Here is a 23,736-nt window from a genome sequence, read left to right as displayed (position 1 = left end):
GCAACAACACTCCCCTCTTTAATTACCATCCTGCTGCAACCACACTCCCCTCTTTACCATCATTAAGCTGCAATTATACTCCTCTCTTCAATTACCATCTTTCAGCTGCAATAAGACTCTCCTCTTTAATTACCATCCTTCAACTGCAATAACATTCCCCTCTTTAGATACCATCATTCAGCTGCAGTGACACTCCGGTCTTTAATTACCATCCTTCAGCTGCAATTGCACTCCTCTCTTTAATTACCATCATTCAGCTGCAATAACACCCCCCTCTTTAATTACCATCCTCCAGCTGCAAAAACATTCCCCTCTTTAGTTAGCATCATTCAGCTGCAGTGACACTCCGCTCTTTAATCACCATCTTTCCACTGCAACAACACTCCCCTCTTTAATTACCATCCTTTAGCTGCAATTGCACTCCTCTCTTTAATTACCATCATCCAGCTGCAATAACACCCCCGTCTTTAATTACCATCCTCCAGCTGCAATAACATTCCCCTCTTTAATTACCATCCTTCAGCTGCAATAACATTCCTCTCCTTAGTTACATTGTTTCCCCGCAATGACACTCTCCTCTTTAATTGCAATAAGTCAGCTGCAATAACACCCCCTTCTCTCTTGGTACCATCTTTCAGCTGCAATGGCACTTGCCTCTTTAATTACCATTATTCAGCTGCAATAACACATTTTTCTCTTTAATGACAAATGTTCAGCTCTAATAACACTCCCCTCTTTAATTACCACCATTCAGCTGCAATAACACACCCTTCTCTCTAGGTGCCATCTTTCAGCTGCAATAACACTCCCCTTCTCGCTTTGGTTACAACTGTTTAGCTGTAATAACACTCCCCTCTCTTTATTATACATCATTCCCCTGCAACAACACTCCCCTTCTCTCTTTAATTACCATCAATTGTCTGCAATAACACTCATCTCTTTAATTAACACTGTTCAGCTGCAGTAACACTAACCCCCTCTTTAATTACCAACGTCCAGCTGCAACAACACTCCCCTTCTCTCTTTAACAACCACCATTCGACACTTTTCCTTCTCTTTTGTGTGTGTGTGTGTGTGTGTGTGTGTGTGTGTGTGTGTGTGTGTGTGTGTGTGTGTGTGTGTGTGTGTGTGTGTTTGCTGCATACTCTGAACATGTTGGACTGCTGAAGTTTTTGCACTTTAAAAAACAAATCAATTTGTATCACTATAATTTTGAGCCATTTCTAAAATGTGAATGTACATTATAATATTGTTTAAATGCTATTTATTATTTATTTTGCCATGAAAGTGCTATTGAAAGGTGATGTTTTGTCATAATTACTGCACTGATTTACTTTTCAACTTTGTGAAGTAGTCCATAATTTTTTTTTAACAAATGTTTTTTTTTTCCCAAAATTATTTTTTTTATTGTCCAATTTCAAATGAAAACTGTCAGAATGAATGTCAAACTGTAATAACTTGACTTGCAAAAACAGTAAATAATATATTTTAAAAATGTGTTTTCCCTACTTGTTGCCTCGTCGATGTGCCTTTAAATGGAATGTTTAAATATATTTCCTGGTTTGATTTTATTAGATTTTTGTGATTTTTAATAAGCTTGTGTTTCAGATATTACAATACTGTACGACCACATGTGTCTGTGTCTTCTCATTTTTCACTTCAAAAGCACAACATGTCTAAATATGTCAATGAAACTGTATAATAAAGCATCCTGTGCAGTTCCAGACGCGTCCAGCAGAGGGAGACGTGATGGGTGGGCGTTGCCGTCCAGCGACGCTGCAGTTCGGCGTGTCGTCCTCTCCATCATCGTGGGTCCGTTTCTGCTCTTCCTAATCGAGATGCACGGTAAGAACTTTGATTTCTCGTCCCTTGATGACGTCATGTCGAGGTGAGAGTGCAGGTGATGGCGCACCTTTACCCGTGATGTTGTTTTTACCCGCTAAAAACAATCGAAATGTCGGAGGCGGGAAAAGTCACGTCTCCATTTTCATCCTCAGGATTTCACGAGGAGCCTCGTGTGCGCGCGCAAGTGATCGATAACATGAAAACGATTGTTGTTGGGTTTTTTTTGCGCGCGACCACAAAGGAGTTCCACGAGGAGAGGCGACTCAGGTGGCAGGTGGCGGGAAGGAGGGGGATGGTGCCCACGGAGGCGTGTTGACGACAACACGCTGCAGCATCACGGCAACCATCATGTGCGTGTGGAGGCTCCAAATGTCCATCGATTTCAAGTACTATTCCTTAAGGGCGCAAATGCACACTCGATACCGTCCAACGCACGAGTATCGGTATCAGAGAGTCGACCTTCAAAACAATAGTAATTCTCACCTTTTTTTCCCCCCCAGCGTCGCCATGGTAACCATGCGCCCTTTGGAGCGGAAGAGTTTTCACTTAAGCCCACTTTAACGTCCCGAAAATGTAACAGAACAATTTGGTGTCCCAAAAAAATAATAAAATGATTTATTATTATTAATTTAAAAAAATTGATTAATTGATTTAAAAAATATAAAAAAAATCGATTAATTTTTTATTTGTATTATTATTATTTGTTTTAAAAATTGAATTAATTGATTATTTTAAAAGTGAAGTGAATTATATTTATAGAGCGCTTTTCTCTAGTGACTCAAAGCGCTTTACATAGTGAAACCCAATATCTAAGTTAGATTTAAACCAGTGTGGGTGGCACTGCGAGCAGGTGGGTAAAGTGTCTTGCCCAAGGACACAACGGCAGTGACTAGGATGGCGGAAGCGGGGATCGAACCTGGAACCCTTAATTAAGTTGCTGGCACGGCCACTCTACCAACCGAGCTATACCGCTTGATTTTGAATTGATTGATTTGGCCCTGCGATGAGGTGGCGACTTGTCCAGGGTGTACCCCGCCTTCCGCCCGATTGTAGCTGAGATAGGCTCCAGCGCCCCCAAAAGGGAATAAGCGGTAGAAAATGGATGGATGGATGGATTTAAAAAAAATCAATTAATTGATTTTAAAAAATATATTAAAAATCGATTTATTTTTTATTTGTATTATTTATTTTAAAAACATCGATTAATTGATCAAGAAAATATTTAAAAATCGATTTATTTTTTATTTGTATTATTATTTATTTTTTTTAAAATCGATTAATTGATTTAAAAATAAAAATATCGATTAATTGATTAAAAAATATATTTAAAAAAATCTAATTGTTTTTTTTAATTATTATTATTTATTTTTTAAAAATCGATTAATTTATTAAATAAACACTTTTAAAAATTGTTTTTTATTATTATTATGGATTTTAATCTGTCCTGTTCAGCGACTCAGACAAATCATATTGTTGATGTAGATCAGGGGTCCCCAAACTACAGCCCACGGGCCGGATCCGTGCCGCCAGTGTCCAAAATTCGGCCCGTGGGAAGTCCCTTTAATTATTATTATTTTTTTAATCTGTCCTTTCTGTCTATCCATTTTCTACTGCTTGTTACTCTCAGTGTCTCCTGGTCGCTCAGGCAAATCATATTGTCTAAAAATGCATTTTCCCATCGATAACATGACATCATCGGCAAAGTGCGCGCTCTTTCAGTCAATTAGTGCGCAAGGAATATATATATATATATATATACAGCCCGGCCCCGGCCAAATCGCTTTAACCTAATGTGGCCCCCGAGTCAAAAAGTTTGGGGACCCCTGATGTAGATGATCTTTATGTGCTGTACACATTTACTTTAGAAAAGAGAAGTATTGGATACTTCTCTTGTATTGGATTTTTGTAAATGTTTGGGTAGAATTTATACCAGTTTTCTTTTAAGTAATATAAACATTTATCGGAGCTCTTTATCTATTTCAAGTATCAAAACCTTTCTGCTCGACCGGAAAGCAAGAGCTCCACAAAAACACCTAAAAAAATATCCCAGATTACCCACAATTAAAAAAAAAAAAAATCACACATTATTCAGAATTTAAAAAAAAATATCCCAGATTACCCATAATTTAAAACATATTCCAGATTACCCATAATTTAAGAAAAAATATGCCACATTACTCAGAATAAAAATAATAATAATACAAGATTACCCAGAATAAATAAAAACATCTCCCAGATTACACAGAATTCCAGGTTTTAAGGGACATCTTTCCATTGGAAATGAGTGGGCCGTTTTTGAAACTTGCACAATTCCCTCATTTCTCACCCGATTGAAGCCATTCCACCATCCACACACTCCACTCACCTTGGAAAAATTCCAGGAATTCGCAGAATTTTCTGGAAAGTTTTCATCGTCACATTTTTTAACTGTTTTTTGACCATTTCTCCTTCAAAACATTCCTCTTCGACAGGACAACAAATGCTCCTATTTTTTGTTGTTGTACAAATTCCCCAAATTTTCCAGGAATTCCATTAGGGGATTCTGAAATACCAACTCAAATTCAAACTGTTACTACATCAACATTCACACCATTTTAATCATATCATCTAGGAAAATTGTGCTAGTATCAATAATTTCAAAAATTCCCGAAATTCCCAAATTACCAGGAAATCCCCATTCAAATGAATGGACGTATTCATTTCATAGTTCTACAATTCCCTCAATTGTCAAAATGTTGCGTTGTTTTTAAACCCGAATTCGACCTTTCAACCATCGACACACACTACTCTTCCGATATATCGAACACAAAACATGTTTTTTGCCTTCCCAAAATTCCCGGTTTTCCCTGAATTTGCAGGAATTGTTCCCCCCCTTATTGACAATAAATGCAGCATTATACAATCTACTGCACATCCCACATTTGTCATCCGATTTGAACCGTTCCACTATCCACACACTCCACTCACCTTGGACAATCAAACTACCATTTCCCAAATTCAAACAATTCCAGGAATTCCCTTAATTCCCATTTTTTTAAAGCCCTATTTTCACATTTTCACATTTTTCAACCGTTTTTGACCATTCCACCTTTAAAACATTCCTCTTAGTTGGGACAACAAATGCTCTTACTTCTACGCACAAATTCCCGGTTTTCCAGAAATCCCATGAGGAATTCCGAAATACCAATTCAATTTCAAACTGTTACAACATCAACATTTTTCAACCGTTTTGAAAAATTCCAACACCAACGCATTCATATCATGTAGGACAATTGTGTCGTTATCAATATTTTTAAAAACATCCCAGTTTTACCAAAATTCCAAAATGTCTAGGAAATTCCCATTCAAATGAATAGACGTATACAATGCCCTAAATTCTCAAAATGTCTTATTTTTTTAAAATTTACCACTACCAGGCTAACTTTTTTTTCGTTTTCCCCCGAATAAATTTTTTTTTTTGAATTGTTTTAAATCAAGAATTGATTCTGAATCGGATAAATATCCCCAAAATTTGAATCACATTGAATCGTGTGGTGCCTAAAGATTCACAGTCTTAGAACATATATAATAACATTTCCATATTTTTCACCATTATTAATTTTATTAAATAGAAGTTCCCTGTCGATCCGAGGAACGTTTGTCCACTTAAAGGTTGCAAACCCTTCAACCCACTTTAACGTCCGAACCTGCTAACACAGGAAAAGACGAGTCTGCTGGTGTCAACGTGACTGGATTCCATTCGCATTTTCCTTTTCCAGGTAAAAACTCTTTTACAAAAGTGACCTGTTCAAGAGGACATTAAAACAGGTTTTAAAACATTGATTTTCAGTGCAACTACCGGCCTTGTTGGGAATCCTTTTGTAGAGTTTTTCCTTGCCTCCCCTGGGAGATCCCAAACGACTTCAGGAACTCTAACTTCAGTTATGTCTCCAGTGAGAAAGTAAACTTGGGAGTTGAACGTTGCTATTAATGCCTGCGAAGCGACTCCAAGTTTATAGACACAACCCTCACCTGGACAATGGGCATATGCACAGACAACTCCACCCCCCCATTCCACACCTTTACCACCGCTTGAACCCCTTAGGGGCGATGGACCGCTGAGCATGGCCTTAGATAGCAGCAGCCTGCCACCGTAGCTCCCCTCCCCTCTGTTGAAAGTTTTGTGGATTCGATGTGTAACATGTTTTTGTGTGCTATCAAGTTTTTTTCTAGGCCTCAATCTCGAGCCCCCCTCCCCAAGAGCCTGTTCAACGTTTAAGGGGCATCGTAATTGTCAGACCCATCACCGTTCCTCTTCTGTCTCTCTGTACAATGTTTGTCTAATCTTGAACGGAATTGACCTGAAAACCTGAATTGAGCAGAAAAATCCACAAAATAATTTTCGGAAAATATTTTTTTGTTCTTTGAGGGGAGGGTTGGTTTTGGGTAAGGATCGGTCCGCTTGTTTTGGTCGGAGTATAGAAGAGTTTCTGTGAGTACTGTTATCTTTTTTCCAGGGTCGTGCGGTGACTGGATTTCCGTGCAAACAGGAGCCATGACTAAGTGATTCTGTCCTTCCTAAAGTCCTACCTAGAACTGATTCAGAAATGTGTGATAGAGTCCAGTCGCTAAGGAATGACAACCTGCAAGAGGAGGCGCCGGCTGATGGAAACGCCAACGATATCAGGACGGACGGCGGCGGGAGAATGGGCGGTGGCAGCGCTCCGTCCGACCAGGACAAGGTGGTCATCTGGGGTACGGACTCCCCGTGTGACGACCCCGAGCTGGCAGAGTTCGAGATGCTGGAGTGTCAGGAGCTGGAGGCCTGCCTGGTGGAGGACGGAGAGGACTTTGTCGGGCTGCAGGAGCGCAACAATCCGCCGCCTTTGAGCAGCAGAACCGCAGAAGAACCGGCGACTGATCAGTCTGATGGTTTTGCTTCCGCTTCTGTGGACAACAAGGGAAAGACGTGCAAGACAGAAAATACCCCAAAAAGACGTGAGTCCTGCGTGGATCTGAATCTGAACTCCACTGTTTACTCAAAGGATCCTGAAGCCAAAAAGGAGGAGGAGCACAACAGGAACAATAACCACTTAAATAAAGCTTTGAAAGGTGCTTCACCCGTCAAAAACACTAAAAGCAAGAAAAGCACACAAGCAGACGAGCCTTCTGAAGGCAACGCTAGCCCTCGGAAAACCAAAGGATCTCCGCCCAAAGTTGTCAAGAAACAGGCATCCTCTGATACCTCCTTGAAAAAGCAGAACTCCTTTGAGAGAAGCTTGAAAAAGCAGCCCGCGTTTGAGTACACCTTCAAGAAGCAGCTCTCCTTTGATAACTCCACAAAGAAGCCGCAGAGCTCCTTCGAGATCGCCTCGCGCTCCTCCAGCCTGGAGAGGAGGAAGCCGTGGGGGAGCCACAGTCGCACGGCGACCCCGTCGTCATCGCCCAGGAAACAACCTCCTGCCTCTCCGGCCAAGGTGTCCAGTGTCCAAGCGGCCCTTCACGGCTCACCTCAAAGAAATTCAACGACAAAACCACCTAAGACACACATGGGCAGTGGGATCCCCAAACCTGTAGCTCCTGTAGACATCAAGAGGTCCTCTCCTCCCACTAAGCCCAAAAATGTCCGTCCAAAAATCATCACCTGCATACGCAAGAATCCACAAGGAACTGATCCCCCACTCTCCTATACTCCGGCTCATGCAGAGCCAAGGGTTGGACCTTCATATAAAATCTCCTACAGCACCATATTTGACAAGTACAGGCAGGAGCTGTCTGGACATTGTCCTTCTGGGCTGAAACCTTCTAGTCATCACGAGGACACCCAATGTCCCCAAGAGGTAAGACCGTTTTCTCCAGACGTTAGTTTTTAGTTGGTAAGCCCTAAGGAAGACCTCTGGACTCACGTCCCCAAGTCTCTCAGCAGCACTACCTTCAAGATGGAGGATATCACTCCCCCAGGGCGGCGAGGCCTCAGCTCGGGTTGTGTGCTGTCACCAGACAACCTGCAGCCAAAGCACGACTTCCACCGACAGGTCAAAGGGAGTCCACAGGTAAGATCCCGACAAGGTGTCTTCAAAGTCTTAGTGGCGCTTTTTAGTCAACCACCACGATCTATCCGTCTTCAGGAGACCCAAAACGGTCGGGTCCAGAGCTCTCCTCAAGGAATCTACTGATCAAATCGGGACAAACTGGTCTCCGTTCCCCTGGCTTCTCCACGCTACCAAGTGCTCGAAACGCCGCCGTGGGTGTCGCCAGAAGTGTGTCGTCTTTGTCCAGCGGCCAGATGAACGACAACAATACCAGCCAGACTTCTCAGCGTGAGTTCTTGACCAACACACAACTGTATTGTTGCAATGTCATGAATTTAAAACTACCTTATTTTCCGGACTATAAAGTGCACCGATGTATAAGCCGCACCCACTAAACTTTAGTTTCCATATATTAGCCGCACTGGACTTTAAGCCGCAGATACATACGTTAATTGTTTCCAAACGGTGTCTGTAACACGGCAGTAAAACGGCTGATCAAACAAAACAGAAGTCATGGTCATGGACCCACTCGCTGCGGAAGCTAGCTCTCCAATCAGCTAAACAGACTCAATAACTCCACCAATTTGTGAAAATGAAACCATACAAAAATAATGCCATTGTCAATGTGTTAGCATCCAAGCTAATGCTAACGACGCTAGCTTGAGCACATCACGGTAGCACGCGCAAATATGCATGAAAACGAACCTACAGACATCACACATGGGACGGTTTAGTAAGTAAAAATAGTTTTAGTTATATTGTAAAACTTACAGACATTGCTCGGAGTGATGAATGAAGAATCCATACAAGTAGAAACGCTATGGTTGGTTGAAAGCACTAAATGGAAGGACAGTGCAGTGAGGGAAAAGATGGCGCCTTAGCACAAAGAAGACACCTTTTCATTGTGTTTGCTCGGTTTAAAAAAAACAACTATTTGAATTATGGCCGTCAGCAAAGAAAAATCCACAATTTAGCCACACCGTTTTATAAGCCGCAGAGTTCAAAGCGTGGGAAAAAGTAGCGACTTATAGTCCGTGATTTTCAGTATGATTTGTAGGGTAGTTAGATTTCCAGTTACTTGATATTAGAAAGCACTTTAATGCTAAACAGTTTAGGTCTTAGGTGTCTTTATCAGCTAGTGCTAGCACTAAAGGTAATGCACATTTTAGCCGACAGCTAACGTCACACTGTTGCTAATTTTTGATAATTCGGTCATATTTCACGATATATCAAGTTTTTATGCAAACTTTTTGGTACCGTTACAACCGTAGCTAATTTTGGTAGTAGCTAAAATAATTTTAGCTCCTCAGTAAAAGATGCTAACTTTAGCAAATATGAAACTATAGCTAATTGAAAGCACTAAATGGAAGTTTGATTTCCAGTTACTTGATATTAGAAAGCGCTTTAATGCTAAACAGTTTAGGTCTTAGGTGTCTTTATCAGCTAGTGCTAGCACTAAAGCTAATGCACATGTTAGCCGACAGCTAACGTCACACTGTTGCTAATATTTGATAATTCGGTCATATTTCACGATATATCAACTTTTTATGCAAACTTTTAGATACCGTTACAACCGTAGCTAATTTTGGTAGTAGCTAAAATAATTTTAGCTCCTCAGTAAAAGATGCTAACTTTAGCAAATATGAAACTATAGCTAATTAAAAGCACTAAATGGAAGTTTGATTTCCAGTTACTTGATATTAGAAAGCGCTTTAATGCTAAACAGTTTAGGTCTTAGGTGTCTTTATCAGCTAGTGCTAGCACTAAAGCTAATGCACATTTTAGCCGACAGCTAACGTCACACTGTTGCTAATATTTGATAATTCGGTCATATTTCACGATATATCAACTTTTTATGCAAACTTTTCGGTACCGTTACAACCGTAGCTAATTTTGGTAGTAGCTAAAATAATTTTAGCTCCTCAGTAAAAGATGCTAACTTTAGCAAATATGAAACTATAGCTAATTGAAAGCACTAAATGGAAGTTTGATTTCCAGTTACTTGATATTAGAAAGCGCTTTAATGCTAAACACTTTAGGTCTTAGGTGTCTTTATCAGCTAGTGCTAGCACTAAAGCTAATGCACATGTTAGCCGACAGCTAACGTCACACTGTTGCTAATATTTGATAATTCTGTCATATTTCACGATATATCAACTTTTTATGCAAACTTTTAGATACCGTTACAACCGTAGCTAATTTTGGTAGTAGCTAAAATAATTTTAGCTCCTCAGTAAAAGATGCTAACTTTAGCAAATATGAAACTATAGCTAATTAAAAGCACTAAATGGAAGTTTGATTTCCAGTTACTTGATATTAGAAAGCGCTTTAATGCTAAACAGTTTAGGTCTTAGGTGTCTTTATCAGCTAGTGCTAGCACTAAAGCTAATGCACATTTTAGCCGACAGCTAACGTCACACTGTTGCTAATTTTTGATAATTCGGTCATATTTCACGATATATCAACTTTTTATGCAAACTTTTCGGTACCGTTTCAACCGTAGCTAATTTTGATAGTAGCTAAAATAATTTTAGCTCCTCAGTAAAAGATGCTAACTTTAGCAAATATGAAACTATAGCTAATTGAAAGCACTAAATGGAAGTTTGATTTCCAGTTACTTGATGTTAGAAAGCGCTTTAATGCTTAACAGTTTAGGTCTTAGGTGTCTTTATCAGCTAGTGCTAGCACTAAAGGTAATGCACTTGTTAGCCAACAGCTAACGTCACACTGTTGCTAATATTTGATAATTCGGTCATATTTTACGATAGATCAAGTTTTTATGCAAACTTTTCGGTACCGTTTCAACCGTAGCTAATTTTGATAGTAGCTAAAATAATTTTAGCTCCTCAGTAAAAGATGCTAACTTTAGCAAATATGAAACTATAGCTAATTGAAAGCACTAAATGGAAGTTTGATTTCCAGTTACTTGATATTAGAAAGTGCTTTAATGCTAAACAGTTTAGGTCTTCGGTGTCTTTATCAGCTAGTGCTAGCACTAAAGCTAATGCACATGTTAGCCGACAGCTAACGTCACACTGTTGCTAATATTTGATAATTCATTCATATTTTACGATAGATACGTTTTTATGCAAACTTTTCGGTATTGTTTCAACCGTAGATAATGTTGGTAGTGGCTAAGATCATTTTAGCTCCTCAGTAAAATATGCTAACTTTAGCAAATATTAAACTATAGCTAATTTTAATAAGCTAACAGCTAGTGTTAACATAAGATCATTTTAGCGCTAACGCTGATATTAGCCGATGTTTATTCTCGTAGCGAAAATAGTTTTCATTGAAAGCTAATTCTCGGACTGTAGCTAACGTGGATGTTAGCAATTAGCTTCGAAAGAATCCTGCAACGTGTTTAAATTAGAAATATATCCTCAAATCCAAAGCCATCGGTGTACTTATTGAGGAATTATTCATGGTTGTAAAAATGAGGCTTCATCTGAAACATAAAATAAAAATTAAGTCCAATTGTATGAAACAAAAAAAAGGTCCCTGGTGGATTATTGCAGGAACAGCCTTAAGCATTTTTGACGTCTTTAATAATTTAGCAATTAGCTTTCGAATGTGTCTGATGAGGAATGTAATGATAATACACCACAAAAAGACTATTTTTAACCTTTTTTTTTTGTCATTCATATTGATGTATTTTGTCTTTTTAAATGATGTAAACAACATTGTTCCAAAGAGCAATAAAGTTCTTCTATTTAAGACGTCAATTCATCCAAGAATTAAAGCCTTGGAGATGCAACAACAGCTTTTGTATGAATAATTGAGAGCTTTTAGGTTTCGCTTTGTGGAGATTTTCAAAAGCATATTTCAGTGGGATGATCACAACAGCTGCTTATTTATTAACATTTGAACTGCTCCACATTAGATGAATAAAAGTACATTATTTCCAATATCGTGAGGGAAAAAAAGCACCAAAAAAGAGGTTGCTATTGAGTTATTATGGGAATAAATGTCCTATGACACTTTAATATCATGTGTAAAGGATATCACCACATGGGCTCGGGAACACCTCAGAAAACCACTGTCAGTAACTACAGTTGGTCGCTACCTTTGTAAGTGCAAGTTAAAACTCTACTATGCAAAGCGAAAGCCATTTATCAACAACACCCAGAAACGCCGCTGGCTTCGCTGGGCCTGAGCTCATCTAAGATGGACTGATGCAAAGTGAGAAAGTGTTCTGTGGTCTGACGAGTCCACATTTTTAAATTGTTTTTGGAAACTGTGGACGTCGTGTCCTCCGGACCAAAGAGGAAAATAACTATCTGTTTTAGGCGCAAAGTTGAAAAGCCAGCATCTGTGATGGTATGGGGGTGTATTAGTGCCCAAGACATGGGTAACTTACACATCTGTGAAGGCGCCATTAATGCTGAAACGTACATACAGGTTTTGGAGCAACATATGTTGCCATCCAAGCAATGTTACCATGGACGCCCCTGCTTATTTCAGCAGGACAATGCCAAGCCACGTGTTACAACAGCGTGGCTTCGTAGTAAAAAAGTGCGGGTACTAGACGAATGGGAAAGAATTCCACCTGAGAAGCTTAAAAAATGTGTCTCCTCAGTTCCCAAACGTTTACTGAGTGTTATTAAAAGGAAAGGCCATGTAACACAGTGGTGAAAATGCCCCTGTGACCACTTTTTTGCAATGTGTTGCTGCCATTAAATTCTAAGTTAATGATTATTTGCAAAAAAGAAGTTTCTCAGTGTGAACATTAAATATCTTATCTTTGCAGTCTATTCAATTGAATATAAGTTGAAAAGGATTTACAAATCATTGTATTCTGTTTTTATTTACTATTTACACAACGTGCCAACTTCACTGGTTTTGTCTTTTATAATAATTTGATTGTGTTGGAGCTGGGTGTTGTTGTTTTCGGTACTTCTACTAAAGGTGATCATCGTTTCCCTGCGAAACTACACCACTCAGTGGTCAGTGTTGGTATCACAAGGACTAACTGGCCTAATGAGACTGCAACGCTCCTTTTCAGGGGAATGAACCTGATTGGAAACATGATGTAATTCTTCTGTGTATTAATCAAAACATTTTTACATCACAGCTTCTCGAAAAGAGACGAAAGACGCGGACAAGTCGTCGCCTAAAACGTGTGCGGGGCTTTCTCCCAAGTCCCAGTCCCCCGGTGAGTCTCAGTTTGCACGGCGTGTGCGTGCGAGCGTGTCATCATCATCATCTACCCTCGGTCTGCCCTTCATTAACTGTCGCCATAGCAACCGTCTCCAGTAGCTGCAATGCTGGGGAGTCAGCAGTCATCTCCCTTTCCTTTATTGAACCAGGTGAAAAGTCATGGAGGTTAAAATGACGTTTTACTAGGCCAAGAAGGCAGCAATATAGAAGAACAAAAACTGGAGCGGTCACACACTATAGTTAACAGCTTAAATTACTTACAACATAAACATAAAAACACGCAATAGGTAAAAAATACAATGTGTCAATAAAAACAATTTAAAAACAAGCACAGTGCCCGAAAAATTAACGGCTTCTCGGCCTGAAATCCCCCCGAAGTGATGAGTTCAGGTAACCTCAGATCCTTTTGTATTTCATTCCATGACCATGGAGCAGCGAATCTAAAGGCTTTTACTCAGCCAGCGTTTGCATTTTGTGGCTTTTAATGCCTCACAATTAAACACTTTTATGTTAAAAATACTGAACAGATGTTTACCTTATCCCAATAAACATAAAAGTGTTTGATTGTGAGGCATTAAAAGCCACAAAATGCAACGGGTCCATCAGACCCACAAACGCTGGCTGAGTAACAACAATATGAACGTTGCATGGAAAATTTCTCTGCCAGTTTCTTGCATCCCACAGGGATTATTTTGTGTTTCTGCACCTGCGGTTCCTACACAAGGTTGCAACATTGTCTGCTCTCATTTTCTCGCACATTTGACCCTCTGATGTTCTGTGTACTGTTGCGTTTTGGACCAGTTGTTCCTCCCAGGGAATTCAAGTCACAAGTCACAAGTCGCTCCCAAGCTCTTTACCTTGTTTTATGTTCGGCCACTGGTGAGTCTGTCCAGAAGAGTGTAAGAGGTGTCCAATTCTCAGCGTGTCGCCCGGACGAGGCCCCCAAATTGTTGCGTTTTCGACCAGTTGTTCCTCCCAGGGAATTCAAGTCACAAGTCGCTCCCAAGCTCTTTACGACACTTAAAGCTGAGTTGAAAAACGACCAGTGACAGAGTAGGTATTTTGTAATATATTTGCAAAGCTTTGCAGATATACAGGTAAAAGCCAGTAAATTAGAATATTTTGAAAAACTTCATTTATTTCAGTAATTGCATTCAAAAGGTGTAACTTGTACATTATATTTATTCATTGCACACAGACTGATGCATTCAAATGTTTATTTCATTTAATTTTGATGATTTGAAGTGGCAACAAATGAAAATCCAAAATTCCGTGTGTCACAAAATTAGAATATTACTTAAGGCTAATACAAAAAAGGGATTTTTAGAAATGTTGGCCAACTGAAAAGTATGAAAATGAAAAATATGAGCATGTACAATACTCAATACTTGGTTGGAGCTCCTTTTGCCTCAATTACTGCGTTAATGCGGCGTGGCATGGAGTCGATGAGTTTCTGGCACTGCTCAGGTGTTATGAGAGCCCAGGTTGCTCTGATAGTGGCCTTCAACTCTTCTGGGTTTTTGGGTCTGGCATTCTGCATCTTCCTTTTCACAATACCCCACAGATTTTCTATGGGGCTAAGGTCAGGGGAGTTGGCGGGCCAATTTAGAACAGAAATACCATGGTCCGTAAACCAGGCACGGGTAGATTTTGCGCTGTGTGCAGGCGCCAAGTCCTGTTGGAACTTGAAATCTCCATCTCCATAGAGCAGGTCAGCAGCAGGAAGCATGAAGTGCTCTAAAACTTGCTGGTAGACGGCTGCGTTGACCCTGGATCTCAGGAAACAGAGTGGACCGACACCAGCAGATGACATGGCACCCCAAACCATCACTGATGGTGGAAACTTTACACTAGACTTCAGGCAACGTGGATCCTGTGCCTCTCCTGTCTTCGACCGACACCAGCAGATGACATGGCACCCCAAACCATCACCCAACCATGCAAATGTTGCATTTCCTTTGGAAATCGAGGTCCCAGAGTCTGGAGGAAGACAGGAGAGGCACAGGATCCACGTTGCCTGAAGTCTAGTGTAAAGTTTCCACCATCAGTGATGGTTTGGGGTGCCATGTCATCTGCTGGTGTCGGTCCACTCTGTTTCCTGAGATCCAGGGTCAACGCAGCCGTCTACCAGCAAGTTTTAGAGCACTTCATGCTTCCTGCTGCTGACCTGCTCTATGGAGATGGAGATTTCAAGTTCCAACAGGACTTGGCGCCTGCACACAGCGCAAAATCTACCCGTGCCTGGTTTACGGACCATGGTATTTCTGTTCTAAATTGGCCCGCCAACTCCCCTGACCTTAGCCCCATAGAAAATCTGTGGGGTATTGTGAAAAGGAAGATGCAGAATGCCAGACCCAAAAACGCAGAAGAGTTGAAGGCCACTATCAGAGCAACCTGGGCTCTCATAACACCTGAGCAGTGCCAGAAACTCATCGACTCCATGCCACGCCGCATTAACGCAGTAATTGAGGCAAAAGGAGCTCCAACCAAGTATTGAGTATTGTACATGCTCATATTTTTCATTTTCATACTTTTCAGTTGGCCAACATTTCTAAAAATCCCTTTTTTGTATTAGCCTTAAGTAATATTCTAATTTTGTGACACACGGAATTTTGGATTTTCATTTGTTGCCACTTCAAATCATCAAAATTAAATGAAATAAACATTTGAATGCATCAGTCTGTGTGCAATGAATAAATATAATGTACAAGTTACACCTTTTGAATGCAATTACTGAAATAAATCAAGTTTTTCAAAATATTCTAATTTACTGGCTTTTACCTGTACATTCACAGAGACAGCATAGAACATTCGGCTCGCCCTAAGATGGTCTCTCTTCCCGACCCAAAACCCTCTCCCGTCTCCCATCTCTCTAGTCAAAACACATGCACATTATCTAGTCAAAACACATTCCAAAGATCAAGGTTAACACACACAGTTTACTTGCAGAGAAACAGAAAGAGAATAAATGGGAAAACACGAGCTGTTTTCAAATATGACTATGAAATAAAAGAAGTAACACTTAAATTCGGATATATACACTCTGTCTTCCTCCTGTCTAGGCCTGCTGTGTTTGTGTGTGTGTGTGTGTGTGCACTTGTCTCACCATCCTTGTGTGGACATACACTTGACAAACCACCCTTTCTGTGAGGACCTTTTGACTTGTGAGGACATTTGCCTGGTCCTCACAACTACAGAAGTAAAATATTTGTTTTACTTTGTGTGTTTTTGCATTCTGAAGTGAGGTTGCAACTCTCTACTCCCATCTAGTGCTAGATATATTTTTTTCATCATTCTAGCTATAGTGAAAAGGGGGGCCCTCACAACCTACTAACCAAACGTGGGCCCACACAAAGTAGGCAAGACGTGTGTGTGTGTGTGTGTGTGTGTGTGTGTGTGTGTGTGTGGGTGGGTGCGGTACACAGAACATCAATTTCCACAGTTCTATTAGCCCCGGGTCCAGTGGACCCGGACATCTTATATGTAATAGAAATGTGTAAGGGGGGGGTGTATGGTGTGTGGTCATTAAATATGTATTCTCATATATGTTCTTCACAGAAAATGAGCCAAAGTGAGTCTCAGTTTGAAAAATTAATTAATTGTATCATTTTTCTTTTAATAAAAAATGAAAACGGGTCTCACAGACCCGAACACCACACAAGGGTTAACCTTTGCGTGGTGTGTACTCTTATACAGTCTCACTACGCTCTGGCGAAAGATTGTACGCCTCCTCTTTTATTTGGACTTTCCCTGATTACATGGCAACAGCTGTTTCTAAGGGACGGGGGTTGTAAACAGCCATTGCCTTTGATTACAACAGTTTAAAGAAAAGGTCGTAAAACAGTTCAACGATCTCGGGTCAAGACAATATCTTTCTGTTGATTACAATACATGAAAGAAACAAAACACCTTCATGTTGCTTCCCATCCTACACAGTGGAGTTTTACAAGCCTTCTGCTTGGTAGGATTAAAGACAGCTTTTGTCTGCTCGCCGGGAACTCATTGAAACACAAAGTTTTGTGATAACTTAGATACAATTATTCTGACACGTTCATAACATGAAAACTATTAAAATGTTAACAAAAACTATGAAACGTTAATATCAAAAACTATGAGACGTTAACAAAAACTATTAAACGTTAACATAAAAATAAAGCGTTAATAACATAAAAACTATAAAACTTCATAAAAACTAACTGTTTCAATTGTATTTTTATTTGACTTGTGTTTCTTTCATGAGATTATAGACTTAGACTTTTTATAGTATATAGTGTATATATACACTATATAGTGTATATATACACTATGTAGTGTATATATACACTATATAGTGTATATATACACTACATAGTGTATATATACACTATGTAGTGTATATATACACTATATAGTGTATAGGTTATCCAATGAATGTCCATCTCACTTTTTCAACCCTCTCTTGGTCCTGTGGCGGTCCCGTTGTGCAGCCCGCGGACGCTCGGCGGTGCGAGCGGGCGGCGCTGAGCGGGCGCAGGAAGTGGACCGGGCGCTGATCAAGCTGCTGAGGGAGCGATGTGAGCAGCAAGGCCGCCAGCTGCAAAGTCTGCAGGCCCAGCTCAAGAAGGCCTCGCTCTGCATGGACGTGTTCGCCATCACCACACAGCATTTCTGTCACAAGGTCAACATTTTTATTATATGTGTTGCAGCTATTATTATTATATGTATCATTCATACGCCTCATTATTGCAGCTATTATTATTATTATATGTGTCATTCATACGCCTCATTATTGCAGCTATTATTATTATTATATGTGTCATACATACGCCTCATTATTGCAGCTATTATTATTATTATATGTATCATTCATACGCCTCATTATTGCAGCTATTATTATTATTATTATATGTGTCATACATACGCCTCATTATTGCAGCTATTATTATTATTATATGTGTAATTCATACGCATCTTGTTGCAGCTATTATTATTATATATGTCATTCATACGCCTCTTGTTGCAGCTATTATTATTATTATTATATGTGTCATTCATACGCATCTTGTTGCAGCTATTATTATTATTATTATGTGTCATTCATACGCCTCATTATTGCAGCTATTATTCTTATGTGTCATTCATACGCCTCATTATTGCAGCTATTATTATTATTATATGGCTCATTCATACGCCTCATTATTGCAGCTATTATTATTATTATATGTGTCATTCATACGCCTCATTATTGCAGCTATTATTATTATATGTGTCATTCATACGCCTCATTATTTCAGTTATTATTCTTATGTGTCATTCATACGCCTCATTATTGCAGCTATTATTATTATGTGTCATTCATACGCCTCATTATTGCAGCTATTATCATGTGTCATTCATACGCATCTTGTTGCAGCTATTATTATTATTATATGTGTCATTCATACGCCTCATTATTGCAGCTATTATTATTATTATATGTGTCATTCATACGCCTCATTATTGCAGGTATTATTATTTTTATATGTGTAATTCATACACATCTTGTTGCAGCTATTAGTATTATTATATGTGTCATTCATACGCCTCATTATTGCAGCTATTATTATTATTATTATATGTGCCATTCATACACCTCTTGTTGCAGCTATTATTATTATTATATGTGTCATTCATACGCCTCATTATCGCAGCTATTATTATTATATGGCTCATTCATACGCCTCATTATTGCAGCTATTATTATTATATGTGTCATTCATACGCCTCATTATTGCAGCTATTATTATATGGCTCATTCATACGCCTCATTATTGCAGCTATTATTATTATGTGTCATTCATACGCCTCATTATTGCAGCTATTATTATTATTATACGGCTCATTCATACGCCTCATTATTGCAGCTATTATTTTTATATGTGTCATTCATACGCCTCATTATTGCAGCTATTATTATTATTATATGTGTCATTCATACGCCTCATTATTGCAGCTATTATTATATGTGTCATTCATACGCCTCATTATTGCAGCTATTATTATTATTATTATATGTGTCATTCATACGCCTCATTATTGCAGCTATTATTATTATATATGTCATTCATGCGCCTCATTATTGCAGCTATTATTATTATTATATGTGTCATTCATACGCCTCATTATTGCAGCTATTATTATTATTATATGTGTCATTCATACGCCTCATTATCGCAGCTATTATGTGTCATTCATACGCCTCATTATTGCAGCTATTATTATTATATGTGTCATTCATACGCCTCATTTCAGCTATTATCAATATTATATGTGTCATTCATACGCCTCATTATTGCAGCTATTATTATTATTATGTGTCATTCATACGCATCATTATTGCAGCTATTATTATTATATGTGTCATTCATACGCATCATGTTGCAGCTATTATTATTATTATTATGTGTTATTCATACGCCTCATTATTGCAGCTATTATTATTATATGTGTCATTCATACACCTCATTATTGCAGCTTTTATTATTTTTATTATATGTGTTATTCATACGCCTCATTATTGCAGTTATTATTATTATTATGTGTCATTCATACGCCTCATTATTGCAGTTATTATTATTATTATGTGTCATTCATACGCCTCATTATTGCAGATATTATTATTATTATGTGTCATTCATACGCCTTATTATTGCAACTATTATTATTATATTTGTCATTCATACGCCTCATTATTGCAGCTATTATTATTATAATGTGTCATTCATACGCCTCATTATTGCAGCTATTATTATTATAATGTGTCATTCATACACCTCATTATTGCAGCTATCATATATATTTGCCAACCTAGAATGATGTTAAAAACTTATGTTAGCATGTAGCTCACATAACTATGCTAGTGTTGCTAACGTATTTGTCCCCCTGTACCACAATGTGTGTGTCGAACATGAATCAAGTACACAATAGCACACACTCGGTCCGGCACAAACACAGCTCATTAGCATTAAAGCTACACACACCCAACAATGTTTAGGCACTTTTAAACTGTCTAAATTCAACGCTGACACGATTGATACTTATAAAAAAAAGAAATATTGGGACGGTCAGGCGGCCATGTTGTGTTTGGCATCATCCACTTAGGTCCTCGGGATGAGTGAGTGGGCGTGTTAGTGAGGGAGTGAAGGGGTTAAGGTCTGGGCGTGCACTGCTGGGATTTTATAGTCTTTGTTGTGAGGACAGGAGGGGAGTCTTCTCTCTCTCCTCCTCCTCCTCCTCCGGTCCTGCATCCGGCAGAAGGGATGCTGCTGCCGTCTGCTCCTTTATGGGCCATGGCTGCTCCAGGCGTCCTTGTGTCGGCCACACGGTAAATAAAGTCTTCTCTCAGGATTCTTCTAGTCCATTAGCGCTTTTCTTTTGGGCGGGGGAGGGGGGGGCAACGTGCTGACGAATGTGCTGAGTCAACGCCGGCTGGTCCGGTTCCGGTGGACTGTTTAGGAGTTAAATGTATGCTATCTTATATTATCTAGAACTATCTTAATCTGGCATTGTGCACCAGTACTAAACACATCTGGACTGTTCTGGTCCCCTAAAAAAAAACCGCGTGGTCATGGTTCTGCTGAAGGTGAGGGATCACCTCCGCATGAGTCATCTTCATCGTTTGTGAGAATGGTACTTTGTGTCCCTCGTGGTCCACGGTGGTCTGGGGAAGGGTCCATAAAGGATGGTGTTGCCATGGCGACGGGCTGATGAGAGAAACCAAGATGACCGCCCGGAGAGTCACGTCAGGGCGGGACCATCAGGGCGGTGTTAGCAAGAGGCTGGCAGATAATAATAATATCCATCCATCCATCTTCTTCCGCTTATCCGAGGTCGGGTCGCGGGGGCAGCAGCCTAAGTAGGGAAGCCCAGACTTCCCTCTCCCCAGCCACTTCGTCCAGCTCCTCCCGGGGGATCCCAAGGCGTTCCCAGGCCAGCCAGGAGACATAGTCTTCCCAACGTGTCCTGGGTCTTCCCCGTGGCCTCTTACCGGTCGGATGTGCCCGAAACACCTCCCTAGGGAGGCGTTCGGGTGGCATCCTGACTAGATGCCCGAACCACCTCATCTGGCTCCTCTCGTAATAATAATACTAATAATGACTACAAAATTCCCGTGGAAATTTTGATGGGCCTGCTATCGGTGCTCTGGACCTCTGGCCAGGGGGGTCGTCGGAAACCGCCGTACTTTTAAGATAATAATAATAATAATAATAGATTTTATTTGTAAAAAGCACTATACATTGATTAAACAACCTCAAAGTGCTACAGTGTATTAAAAAAATAAAATAAAAAAAATTAATAAAAAGATAATATAAAAAAATAAAAAATAAAACAGCCAAATAGCTAAAACTATTATGCATATATCTAAAAAAAAGGCTTTTTAAAAAAAAAAAAGAAAAAAGAAGGGTTTTTAAGCCTTTTTTAAAAGCATCCACAGTCTGTGGTGCCCTCAGGTGGTCAGGGAGAGCACTCCACAGACTGGGAGCGGCGGAGCAGAAAGATGGTGCCGAGTGTGCTAACAATGGCATGCTAACAGTTAGCATGTCTCACATTTCAAGTGACACGGCTGTAAGGTGTATGGCTGCGGAAGTAGAGAAAAAAGTGAAAAAACAGCAACAACAAAAAAAGTTAGCATGCTAACATTAGCTTGCTAGCATGCTGACGTTTACATGCTAAAAGTTTTAACTAGTGTCACGTATCAAGTTATTTGACTCTGGGGTAAAAAGAAGGGTTTTTAAGCCTTTTTTAAAAGCATCCACAGTCTGTGGTGCCCTCAGGTGGTCAGGGAGAGCGTTCCACAGACTGGGAGCGGCGGAGCAGAAAGATGGTGCCGAGTGTCTGAATCCGTGAGTTTTTTTTAGGTGTAACTGTACAAAATGAGCGATCGAGCTAGCCTAAAACATTAGCATGCTTACATTAAGATGTAACACTTAGCATGTGTGCTAACAATGGCATGCTAACAGTTAGCATGTCTCACATTTCAAGTGACACGGCTGTAAGGTGTATGGCTGCGGAAGTAGAGAAAAAAGTGAAAAAACAGCAACAAAAAGAAAGTTAGCATGCTAATATTAGCTTGCTAGCATGCTGACGTTTACATGCTAAAAGTTTTAACTAGTGTCACGTATCAAGTTATTTGACTCTGGGGTAAAAAGAAGGGTTTTTAAGCCTTTTTTAAAAGCATCCACAGTCTGTGGTGCCCTCAGGTGGTCAGGGAGAGCATTCCACAGACTGGGAGCGGCGGAGCAGAAAGATGGTGCCGAGTGTCTGAATCCGTGAGTTTTTTTTAGGTGTAACTGTACAAAATGAGCGATCGAGCTAGCCTAAAACATTAGCATGCTTACATTAAAATGTAACACTTAGCATGTGTGCTAACAATGGCATGCTAACAGTTAGCATGTCTCACATTTCAAGTGACACGGCTGTAAGGTGTATGGCTGCGGAAGTAGAGAAAAAAGTGAAAAAACAGCAACAAAAAGAAAGTTAGCATGCTAATATTAGCTTGCTAGCATGCTGACGTTTACATGCTAAAAGTTTTAACTAGTGTCACGTACCAAGTTATTTGACTCTGGGGTAAACGGAAGCAAATTTAGCTAAAAAAAAATATCATGCTTATGTTAGCATGCAAGCAAGCTAACGTTAGCATGCTATCAGTTAGCTTGCTAAAAGTTAGCTTGTGTTGAAAGTAGACACGTGTGTGAACAAAATGAGACGTTAAGCACCGAGCTACGTGAAAGTATGTCTACAGGGGAGGTCATCTCGTCTTTTTGGCGTTCGTCTCAGAGCAATCGTCCATTAAAAGGGTATGTACCCATTCAACTGGCCCATTTTTTTGTTTTTTTAATAGCATCACCATGGTAACACGAAATGTTGCCAATTTAAAGTACTATTTTAGGCGCAAGTGAGACCTTTCCGACGGTATAACATATGTGGGGGCTCGTTGGCCGGTCTGTCACGTATTAAGTGTAAGAGAAACATGAAATATGAGGAATAATAATATGGGCTGCTCGCATTGCAACAGGCCCATAATAATAATAATAGTTATAATAATAATAAGAAGAAGAAAGCAGCAAATCTGATAGAAGTGTGTGATGTGATTCCAGAGTGAGGTTGCTGCTGTGACAGAAGGGGAACTCTCCCAGGAGCTCGCCAGGATCAGGGATGAAGTTGGTATGTGGAAATCACAACATCCACCAATAATGTGCTAAAGTGCTAAACTGTTTTATACCGCTAAAAGTGCTAAAATAACAAAAAAGTGCTACAATGAAAACGACAAACAAATGTGCTAAAGTGTTTATAAGTGACAACATAAATGCTTAAGTCCTAAAATGACAAGGATGAACCTATGTGCTTGAGTGCTAAAATGACAATGTCAACGACAAATGTGCTCAAGTGCTAAAATGGCGTCAACAACAAATGTGGCAAAGTGCTAAAATGACAACATCAACAACAAATGTGCTGAAATGACAATGACCAACAAATGTGCTTAAGTGCTACAATGACAACGTCAAAAACAAATGTGCTAAAATGCCAAAATCAACAACAAATGTGTTAATGTGCTAAAATGTCTATCAACAACAAATGTGCTAAAGTGTTAAACTAACGACAAACAAATGTGCTTAAGTCCTAAAACGACAGTAACAAAACCAAAATTAGCTAAAATTACAACAAACATATGTGCTAAAATTATGACACTAAATAAATGTGC

General features: G+C 39.6%; 1 protein-coding gene across 4 annotated transcripts in view; it reads left to right on the top strand.

Annotated features, from left to right (window-relative positions):
• The window catches only part of mtus2b (microtubule associated tumor suppressor candidate 2b), a 39,679-nt gene that overhangs the window by 246 nt on the left and 15,697 nt on the right, over positions 1 to 23,736 (top strand). For 3 of the 4 annotated variants that reach the window (XR_009816572.1, XM_061972394.1, XM_061972393.1), the window contains exons 1-7: positions 1 to 1,845; positions 6,342 to 7,664; positions 7,748 to 7,877; positions 7,953 to 8,144; positions 12,931 to 13,011; positions 17,483 to 17,673; positions 23,132 to 23,198. The exon at positions 1 to 1,845 is cut by the window's left edge and continues 246 nt beyond it. Coding sequence is in view for 3 of the 4 variants with exons in the window: in XM_061972394.1 (XP_061828378.1) it covers positions 6,432 to 7,664; positions 7,748 to 7,877; positions 7,953 to 8,144; positions 12,931 to 13,011; positions 17,483 to 17,673; positions 23,132 to 23,198 (1,894 nt within the window). In the remaining variant the exon portion in view is untranslated. The remainder of the gene's footprint in view (positions 1,846 to 6,341; positions 7,665 to 7,747; positions 7,878 to 7,952; positions 8,145 to 12,930; positions 13,012 to 17,482; positions 17,674 to 23,131; positions 23,199 to 23,736) is intronic. The other variant, XM_061972395.1, reaches the window with a different exon arrangement.

Source organism: Nerophis lumbriciformis, linkage group LG17 (genome assembly GCF_033978685.3).
Source record: "Nerophis lumbriciformis linkage group LG17, RoL_Nlum_v2.1, whole genome shotgun sequence".
Classification (NCBI taxonomy): Eukaryota; Metazoa; Chordata; class Actinopteri; order Syngnathiformes; family Syngnathidae; genus Nerophis; species Nerophis lumbriciformis.
The sequence above is the reverse complement of the archived record's forward strand: the minus strand, read 5'-3'. Positions and strand labels throughout refer to the sequence as shown.